Here is a 10,842-nt window from a genome sequence, read left to right on the forward strand (position 1 = left end):
TTTAAAAGGCTACACAATCTCTGTCTCAAGCTTCTCTATCATGGGCCAGTCAAAGAATGGAGATCTGAAATTTTAACTCACTTGATCTCTGAGCTGAGATTTCTCGAAAATCTAGAACTTTCTTAGCTTTCAACTTAGTTTTTCGCGCTTAACTCTCTGGTGTTTGTGTAATCTCAGATCCTCTCATCAATCTGAAATGTTTTTATTGATAAGATAAGAGTGATTGTGAGAAACGGTGGTTTGTAGTGGTTATAGCGCAGTTCGTAAGACGGAGGACTGGTATTTTGATGCTCGAGAGTTCGAACCCGTCTCGGGTACCCTCCCTTTTGTAGGCATGAAAATTTCTAAGCAACCCCATGTCGTCTGTTGTTCGAGAGCAATTCTTGCGACGAGAGTTGGTTTATGTTCCTGTGTGTCTCTGGCGGATGAAAAAATGGTAATATGAAGTTTGAAGTATTTTTCTAAGTTTTGAGCAGTTTTAGTATTGTCTAATCTTCCTTTTTTAGAGTACTTTTTATAGTAATTATCAGTCGCAATTGAGCACAATGGCCAACAGCGCTCCTATCGTTACATGTTTTAAGGGTACTTAATCATGCAAACGAGCGTAATAAATGCGTTTTGAGACGCGCTTGGCCATCGTTTTTAAGCTCCTAATATGCACATTTTGCGGTTGATTAAGCATGCGGTATTGCAAAAGCAAGCAGGTCACAAAAGCCAAAGACAAGTGCAATACGCATATATAGCTTAAGTGGTGAGACCTATGGCTGTTGAACGAGGGGCATGGGTTCGAGCCCGAGTGGGTGCGAAACAGAAACCTTTACTTCTTTTAAACCTTCTTTTCGTGTAAATGATTTTCTTATGGTTTTGCGGGCCTGCTATGAGGCCTTTCGTTTATAGCTTTTAAGAAAACTATAGAATGCACTCTCTAGGAAGATTTAAGTCACGTTGCCCTTCGCCTCCTGGGTATCTAGAATTTTTTGACTTGAAGATTTGTTAATTTGTATGTGTATAACATCGGTGAAATAAGTTCCATTAATTAAAAAACTTGATAGTTTAAATTTAATTTCAAATTGTGGGTGCAATCATTGCAAATCAAAATTCCGTGTGTATTTGTCTCTTTGATTAGAGGTATTAAGTGACTTTGAGATTGTTGTCTTGCAATCTACTGGCTTTGTTGTCTTACTTAAACAACAATTATTTTCAAAAAAAGATGAAAATAAGTTTTGAAGTGTTGTTTTGTTAGTGGTGAGTATTATGTGTTGTGTGTGTGTTTCAGATTCTGTTCATTTGGCTGGTGAATGTGTTGTACACTCGTGAGTTGGATTATGCTAGTCAGTTAGTTAGGAGACTGTGGGGGTTCGCACTCAGATACATCAACTCAATATTCTTCTCTCTCAACCTCATTAGGGTCAGTACTCAACACTCTACTCATTCTCTCTCTCTCTCTCTCTCTCTCTCTCACACACACACACACACACACTCACTCTCACCATACAGCAGCACTAGCACAGTCACACTATTACACCCACGTGCTCTCACACTAACTGGTGGGTGACTTTAGTTTCAACGTCGCAGTAACATCCGAACAGGACTGGGGTACAACCTTGTACAGTTGACTGCCTATTTAAGAAAGACCAGTTTGTAGTTTGTACTGAAGTCTGTTTGTTTATTGCGTGAAGGTGACTCTGGTTTTGTTTATTCCAGAAATCGTCATCTATGTTGAGTTTCTGCTGTGGCTCTTCTTCTAACCCAGATGAGGTCTCTCGCAGTCGTCTGTCCTCAATGGGCAACCAATCTATCCTCTCAAATGAGGAGAGCAGTCTATACAGCAGCACTTTCGATCTAGATCTCACCACCAGTCCATCTCCTCCCACAGTGTCTTCAGGGTCACGAAACAGTTACAGTTCACCACCTGCAAATGCACAATCAACACCCATAAGCAGCCGAGACAGTGGGAACCCTAATGCTACTATGAGTATTGGACCAACATTGTCCAACGGTTCCAGAACAACTGGCGACCAGAGTGGTAGTAATGAAGGTGTGTTGCGAGTGGGAAGTTGTCCAAACAGTTCCACAGTGAGTTCTAAACTGGATAACAGCACCTCTTCTTCTGTAGATGAATCCCCCAATAGAAGAGTGAGGAAGTGTGGGGTTGGATTGTGGAAGAGTGAGAGTTTCTCCACTTCTGTAGATGCTGTAGAATATGACTCAGCAATGGCCTCTGCTAATGATCTTCTCAAAAGTGCTCAGAATGACCAATGCCATCTAACAAGTGAGAAGAATAATCACTTCATACACATTCCTCATTCACTTTTAAAGCCCATTGTCGTCTAATCCAAATTAAAACCCAGTCAATATTCTGGTTGTGTAGGTTCGTCTGGTGTAGTGAGAAGAAAAACAAAATCGGAAAGGAAAAAATGTGAAAACGGTCAGAAGTCAACTAATGGGACACATGAACCTCTCCGAAGACGAGAATCTGACGTGGACTCGGCAGTGTTCGTTGACAATGACGTCACGCATGAGTCACTGAACAGTGTCAACTTCGGAATACAACAACAACAACAACAGAATCAACAAAGGACAAGTGGCTCTGCACAAGTTCGTCAACGAAGTGAATCTGCTTCAGTTTCGTCTGTTGACGACATTCGAGAAGAACATCGGCAAGCTGCTATTCGGAAGAGACGAGCTCTGATTGGCTTAAGAGGTAGACTTCCCTCTTTCAGTGAAGATATGTCTCAACTGTCAGCTTATCTGAATGAATTGAGTCCCTCTTCAGATAACACACAGTCTAATATGATTGATGATTCGATCAGACTCAACACTTCAAATAACTCACAAATGAGTGGGACTCGCAATCAATTCTCTACAGATTTTAACACCCACAACGATGGCTTTAACAAGTCGTTCTACACGACATTCACGCTTTGTATTCTCGCAGCAATCTTCATTTCGAAGAAATAACTCATCTCTCCCTTTTGACCTTGTTTAGGTTAGAATAGACAGACAGAAATTATCATCAAAAACAGTTTGTAACTGGTTGGAACCTAATGTTGATGGACTTCACGAGTGACATTTGTTGTGAATTAATTTGTAGATTTGCAGTAGTATCTGTCGTCCTTTCATAATCTGTTTATAGTTATGATTAAGATTATCATAAGTTAGTATATTTAGCTGCCGCAGTTAGCCGTGCTTTCTATGCGATCGATCGATCAATCGATTGATTGAATTCTCTCAATCTATTGTCTAATTTGATTCCTTATTCTATTTGTTATTTATTCATTCTTCATATTGATTGTATGCCTTAATTTGATCAGTTTCTGATTAGCACAGGAGCTGTGATGATGCCTTACTCTTATATACTGTATTGTAGTGTTTCGTAATGTCCCTATGTTTATTTTGCTCGTTGTAAGATTATTTCAGTTAGAGAAAGTTGTCGATTATATTGGAAGTAATTGACACGAGATTAGAACACTCCGTTTTAAAAGAACAGATGAACTAGAGCGTAGTAGCTTTATTTAAATCAATCATAAAAAATTCAAATGTCTCCTCTCTACATTTGATTGGTCAACATTTTTTGCCACCAGTTTCAATTGTTCTAACATTTTTTCAAATCCTGTAAATGTATGCGCGGCTGGCTTTTTATTTTAGTCAAGTTTTGACTTTTTGAGAGAACCATTTTCTAGGCCTGGTTTTTTATTCTGACGTCAAATTTTCGCTTTTTGTAAAGAGTTAATTTCTAGCACATTAAAAAGGGGAGCTGCTTGCGAAATAACTTGTTAACAACGGCTTTTAACACAAAATGAGAATTTTTTATAACTTTGTCTTGAATATTTGTTTTCTTAAAGCGGAAACACGTCCTCACTTGTGTTCTTTCGCTTGCACTCATATTTCGATTTCCTTAGTTAAATCTGTAGATCAATTTGTTTCAGATATAATCAAAACAAAAAAAGCCATAAAACCAAAACAAAACAAACATTTTTTTTGTTTGAACTCTTAAGCTACTATTCTGAAAATAGTCTCTAAAATTGAACTGATACCCCAAAAATACTGATACTCCAATGTACAAGAAAATTGGAAAATTGATCTTTTCGCTGGTTTCTTCGGTTTCTGAAGGAACAATTTTTTTAAAGTTAGGGCCTGTAAATTGTAGACCACTGGAGTCAACTAAGACAGAATTTGACTAATATAAATTTTTACGGTTACATGACAATTTACCCAATTCCATTTTACCCAATGCCATTTTACCCAACCTGCCATTTTACCCAATGCCATTTTACCCAATGCCATTTTACCCAATACCAACTTACCTTTTCCTTCAGTTATCCGATTACAAATTAGCAGCCGCTATTACAAGGATGGTTTAAAATATTTGTGGACAATATAATGTTCGGTTGTGATAGTTTCATTTCAAGTTCCTCAGGCCATTTAATTATATGGTCGGCTAATCCCATGTTCGGTTGTGATAGTTTCATATCAAGTCGCACGGACCATTTATTTTATAGTCGGCTAAATAGTCGTTCTGGTTAATTTAACAATAGGCTAAATTGGGTAAGTTGGCATTGGGAAAAATGGCATTAGGTAAAATGACAGGTTGGGTAAAATGGCATTGGGTATAATGGCATTGGGTAAAATGGAATTGGGTAAATTGTCCTGACACCAATTTTTACAATTAGTGTACGATTTAAACAATTTGCCTAAAAAATCAACTTTCTGTTTTCTGTAATCACCTACAATTTAGCCACATCCTATAAATCGTCTGAAAAATAAACTAATTGAAAACTACAATTAAAAATGAAAAAAATACAAAAACTAGACTCATGAGACCAGAACAATGGGAAATCTACGTTTCTCAGAGAAAAATATAGGGCTGTTTTTATCCTTTTTTTGGTCGATTTTTGCTGATGCTTCAAATAAAACTCTATATTGAGCCGTGACCTCGTTTAGACTGTTTATTTCACTAGTCACTAGTATCTTTTTGCTTTCATTTTGAAATACATAACTCAAAGCGAAGTTTTTGAAAAATAGTCATAGTTTTGTAAACACCTCTGCTATTCAAGCTTTGCCTTTCAAACTTGCGGCTGCATTTTGCAATTTTTTTGCGATTATTGAATTTGACCATGGGATTTCCTTGCCACCGCAAATCAAAAATAAGCCCTTGCTTAAACAGCGATGAAAACAATTATTCATTTTTTTTTTGAAAATTGATATTTTATTTCACTTCAATGCGTTTGTTTGCTATCCAGCTGGCGTCCTGCAATTATTTTTGAAATTTCATAAAAGAATACTTTCATTGATTTTTGGACAAAATAATTTAGCGTACCAGAACAAAATTACCAGTACTGCTAATTAATTGTGATCACATTGATGATCACATTGTGATATTTTGCAGCAATATCAGAAAAAGTTAATTTGACAAAAAAATGGAAGAATTTATCTTTCTTGACACTGCTCTGGCCTTCTGAATTGATCTTTCGTTGATGCCTTGTATTGAAAATGAAAAAATCGTTTTTCTTCAACTTTATTAAATTTCGGAACTTAAATTGATTTTAATTCTTTTGCTATCCATTTGGCTGTATGTTGATTAGAAGCTCCGATGAGTTTCATATCAATTTAGGACACAAGAACAAAAATTTTTATCTGGATTACGGAAAAATTTATTTTCCAATGCCATGTCCTAAAAAAACAAATCGTTCATTTGTACTGTTTCAGATGATAACAAAGGGATGTTTTGAAGCAGTCAGAAAAAAATTAATTTGACAAGAATTATTGTTTTTCTTAACACTGCTCCAGGCTTCTGAATTGATATTTCGTTTACTTCATTACTTTTTCCTCCAATTGATCCAAAAATGCTTTAGACCCTAGAAGCACCTGGCACAAGATGCCACCAACGTAATGTTTTTGGTATACAAAAGCATCCGTTTTTTAAGATGGAAAAAAATTTAAAATATTCCTATCTTTTCGATTCGAGGCTTAAATATCAAAAAGAACAGCGATTTTGGTTTAGTTTTTAGTTTAAATTGTACAACATTTAAAATTGTGTAAAAATGAAGCACATTTTGCCAAAATAACGTGAAGAATTATTCTTGATGAAAACACAAATATTGAGATAAAAATAGATTCAAGTTGTTGTTTTTTTTGTTCGTAAACTTAAAAAAACTTTATTCGTAAACTTTATATTTTGGTAGTTTTTAACATTGATTTTCGTTGGAGAGCTGTTTTATAGTGCAAAGAAGTTGAAAGCGGAATTGGTTGTTCATCTACTTAAATTATATCATAATGCGGGCTCAGATTTGTTCATTTTTTAAAAGCGAAGAGCTTCAAACAAAAGGCTAGTCAGAAAAAAAACATTTTTTCTTACGACAAGAGTTGTCGACAAACTTGAGGCGTATGCTTGCAGTTTTTGCCCTACACAGAGAGAGAGAGAGTCACGTGCGATCCGTTTTGTTTGTTTTTCGTAACAGTTATTAAAGTGGCTCCGTTGCACCGGTGAAAACTTTTCATAATTATCATAAAATGCGTGTTTTCATCAATGAATTCTGCATTCAGTGAGAAGGGGATAAAAACTTTGCCGTTAATCTGACCCAGTGGTACATAATCAAAGTTGTAGCAGTGGATTTCTTGCAAAGTTCTTTCTGACCCTTTGACTTATCTGGGTGTCTAAAGATTTTGAGTTTGTATTTTTAGAAATTAAATTCGTCTAGAATGTTTCATTTGTACGCAGCGTAATTCATCTATGTTTCATGAAATGTTTAGTGTTCCTCACTTGTCAGTTATTGTCATTTATTACTCAATTGAATAGCAATTGTTGAAGACCGTAACAGAATAGAATTTAATACAGAAGCCAAGAAGCAGAATAACAAAACAATCCAATTGCAAAGCGCTTTCAATTCAGAAAGGAACCTCAACAATTTACTTTTGGTATGCCCTATCTCAAGTTTCACTATCATTTAGTGCAGTCGAAAAAAGAATTCACACGTCCACTTTAGTGAGTCTGATTTTTTTTTTGGACGAAACCTACTTTGAAGCCCCCACTCTACGGGTAATAATGGGAAAAACAATTATTGTTAGCCGTATTGACGAAAAAAGAATATCTCTTGACGCGATACTTGAAGATCTAATTTATAAATTTACGCTACCCCTACAAGCACAATTCAACTCAATTGGAGCGTGAGCACAAATTCCAGGAAAAACAGCTCAAAATTAATAGACTCAACAGGTGTCCAAAAAGGAAAAAGTGAGCATTCTGTGTAGGGAGACGTATTGAAAATTATGCCACGATTAAACTTTTTCCTTTTCCCAATCGAATTCAGATATGGAAGGGTGAAAGATTTCATGCACGAATATTTCACATTACAAAATTAATAGAACGACTACCGGTGAGCTTTAGACAATCTTTGACGAAGTTTTTGAAAGACATCAAAAATCATTCGACGGTTACGTTTTCCAAACAAGCCAAGAGATGAAAGATTAACCAGACAAAAAACTGCTTGGAACACTCCCTGAAATTTCTCTTAATTGCGATCAGGCAGTAAAGAGACACCGTAAAGAGACAGTACAGAGATGGCTAATCAAACCAGATTTAAATGAAGAACATACAACCAATTCAAACATACATAACACAGCAGGCAATTCAAATGCACCCTTAAAAACATTCAACATAAAAGTATTGAGAATCCACAATATTTACATGAAAGTAGAGTGAGGAACAGACAGCTACCAAACTATTGTTCTAATTGTGGTTCTTAATTAAAGTCCTGATGCCCGTAAGTTGTGCGGAGCGTACGGAAAACCAGTTTCGGCTTGTGATAAGAGAAATCTTTTTGCCCAAATTTATCAAAAACCCGACACAACCAAACAAGGGTAAGCAGGAATCTATATTTAGAGAACTGAGAACTGGAAACATATAAAAGAACAGCAACCAAATATCTACTGTGCCAACTACGATTACGATAATAATGATAAACAAAAAATTGCCTTGCGATCGTAAAGAGACTTCTATGTTGTCAAGTCGTTGCAACCTTCATTTGAAAATTTTGTGATGGAAACGGCAGTGTTGACACATTGGTCCTAGCAAATGCGGGCAATCTGTGCATCCTCATGTATAAGGCAGTTTATAATACAACTACGATTAGAAATTCAGATGACAGATTCAGATGGATAGAAGAAAAAATACACTAAATTTAAGGAATTATCCGACCAGCCTATACAGATAATGGGTTCTGACTAAAAAAATGATTAAAACACGCTTGAAAAGTTTAATATATTGGTTTTTCGGTGGTTATTCGGGGTATCGAAAACTATTAGTTCGGTATCTATTGTTCATTAAAAGGGAACGGGACTGCCAGTCCAGCAAACGAAACCTTTCTAATCAGTAACAATGAATCAGTAACAAGCTTTTTGAGAAGCTTCTCTTTTTCCAAATGATGGATCACATTAATAAAAACAATCTGTTGAATAAAAAGCAATTTGGATTCCAAAACAAAAAAACTTCAACAGATACAGTATTGTTTTTCACTGAAACAGTACTAGAAAGCCATGAAAATGGGAAAAACGCTGCCGCAATTTTCTTAGACCTTGAAAAAGCATTCTATTCAATTTCGCACAAAAAGTTTCTCAAAAAAGCAGAGTGCTTCAACTTCTTTGAGCCTGCAGTTAGTTTATTGAAATCTTTTCTCGAAGAAAGGTCACAAAGCGTCAATATAAGCACCGAGGTCTCAGAACACATTTTCGTTAATCATGGAGTACCGCAAGGCACTGTATTAGGTCCCCTAATTTTTCTTTTATACGTTAACGATTTGTCAGAAAAAATCAATGGTGACTTTGAGCTTCTTCAATTTGCAGACGATACTAGTATTTTATGTTGATATTAATCAGGAGAAACAATTGCAACAAAAAATGAAAATATTTTATTGAAGACGGACAGTTACTTGAAGGCAAATTAACTCACTTTGCATACCGATAAATCATAACTACTTTACTTTTCTACCAGGGACGAATTGGGTTAAAAGTTACTTTTAACGGAAATTTAATAAAATCTGCTGAGAGTTGTCGTTATCTAGGAATACACCTTGATTAACAATTGACTTTTGAAGCACATCTAAATGTAGTTTTTTTTGAAAAAAATGGCGGCCGCCATTCGCTCACTATATCTAGTAAGAAACCATATGACTTTGGAAGTAAGGTTGCAAGTTTTCAAATCTTTAGTTTTGTCTCATTGGTCATTTATTGGAATATTTTTACAAACATTGTCAGCAAAAAACATACATCGTATAAATCGACAAATTATTGGGGCTTAAAAGTGTGTTACGTGCGTCGTAAAATCGATCATTGTATTGATATCCTTCTCAAATTGCATGTGGAATTATTTATTTCAAAGTTAGTCTATTGAAACTCCACACCAACTTGAATCAGAGGATAGTGTCAGAAAATTTGTAAAAAAGGTGCAAACCGCCTACAGTTAGAACAGAACCAACGGACAAAACCGCTGATAATAAGAACGCAAAAAAATACTAAGCAGAGTAAATGATCTTTGATTTTGAAGAGCATATAAAAATGGAATAAGTTACCCTTTAACGTAAGAGCGTTGGAGAACAAAACTCTTTTCAAAAGAACTTTTACAGAGTTTTTGCAACTTCAGCATGAAAATTTTCCAATAGATAGACAGTTAGGATCATTCGTGTCTTATTTTTATATATAGTGGAACGAACAGCCTAATGGGTAACATCATTTAATAACCAGAAGATTAATGTATAATTTTGATTATTTCACTAAATATTCCGGATTATTCTGAAGGAATGTAAACTTTAACCTTTCGTTTATATTTTTAGTTTACATGTTTGAAAAAAAAAGAATCATTTCATCAATTGCCCATCCAGAAGGAAGCATGAATGCCTCAATCAATCCCAATAAAAGACTTTCTCGTATTAGCAACTAAAGTCCAAAACAGATTTTCAAAGAAAGCACTCCACAAAAATACCCAACAGCCTAAAACAAAGTCATTTCTCAAAGTCCAAAAAACTATTTGAAGTACATATTATGCAATCAGATAGTCGTTCTAATCAAAACTTTTATCTCTCAGCCGGATTGAATAATTTAAAACAGCAGACAGTTTTCTGATATTTATGCAAACACAACCGAAAATATAAGGTATCAAATGCCCAGAATTGAAATAATCCGACAAACTCACAGGAAATTCAAAAACTTTACAGCTCCCTCTACATTTCTCGCAATAAAATACGCGTAGAGTCAACTCAAAGTGGCACCAAATACCACAGTGCAATTTAATATTGTACGGAGAGATTTCACTGCCGCTTACAGGTATATTTTCGAATTCTATGGTATAGCTGTTATGCTGGCTAAACATTGATTGGTCTTCAAAAATTCACATTGAATCTCTAACGGTGTTGATGTCAAGCAAGGATCCCACAAAAATCATTGAAATCTAAGGTATCAGTGTGTCAAAAATGCACAAAAATAATGGGGAAGATTTTAAACAAATGTCATTTCGCCAAAACTGAAGTTAACCGTTCAGATTACAAAATTACACGAACAAGAATATCACCACCTGAATCTAAAACAACATCAACCAAATGACTTCTACCATCAAAAGATCTCAAACGGATCTTTTCCTGAAACAGTTCATCATCTTAATCAAATCACGCATAATCTCAGTTATGTTAATTTCTTCGATCGTAACAAAATCCAAATCAATGGGACACAAATACATGATCAACAACTAAGTTATTCTACAAAACAATTGGCATTAGCAATCAAAAACATTACAATCCAACATTCAAACTGCGAATCAAATGCGATGCATCACGCAATAGTTTGGTCTGTTGA

The 10,842-nt window shown here is 35.4% G+C and overlaps 1 protein-coding gene across 5 annotated transcripts in view; it reads left to right on the plus strand.

Moving 5' to 3' along the window:
* The window catches only part of LOC142352028 (uncharacterized), an 85,468-nt gene extending 82,003 nt beyond the window's left edge, over positions 1–3,465 (plus strand). For all 5 annotated transcript variants that reach the window (XM_075404365.1, XM_075404368.1, XM_075404366.1 and 2 more), the window contains 3 exons: positions 1,277–1,408; positions 1,705–2,272; positions 2,372–3,465. In XM_075404365.1, the coding sequence (XP_075260480.1) occupies positions 1,277–1,408; positions 1,705–2,272; positions 2,372–2,961 (1,290 nt within the window). In that variant the 3' untranslated portion in view covers positions 2,962–3,465. The remainder of the gene's footprint in view (positions 1–1,276; positions 1,409–1,704; positions 2,273–2,371) is intronic.
* The last annotated feature ends 7,377 nt before the right edge of the window (positions 3,466–10,842 follow it).

This window comes from Convolutriloba macropyga, chromosome 13 (genome assembly GCF_964194025.1).
Source record: "Convolutriloba macropyga chromosome 13, txConMacr16.3, whole genome shotgun sequence".
NCBI classification, from domain to species: Eukaryota; Metazoa; Xenacoelomorpha; order Acoela; family Convolutidae; genus Convolutriloba; species Convolutriloba macropyga.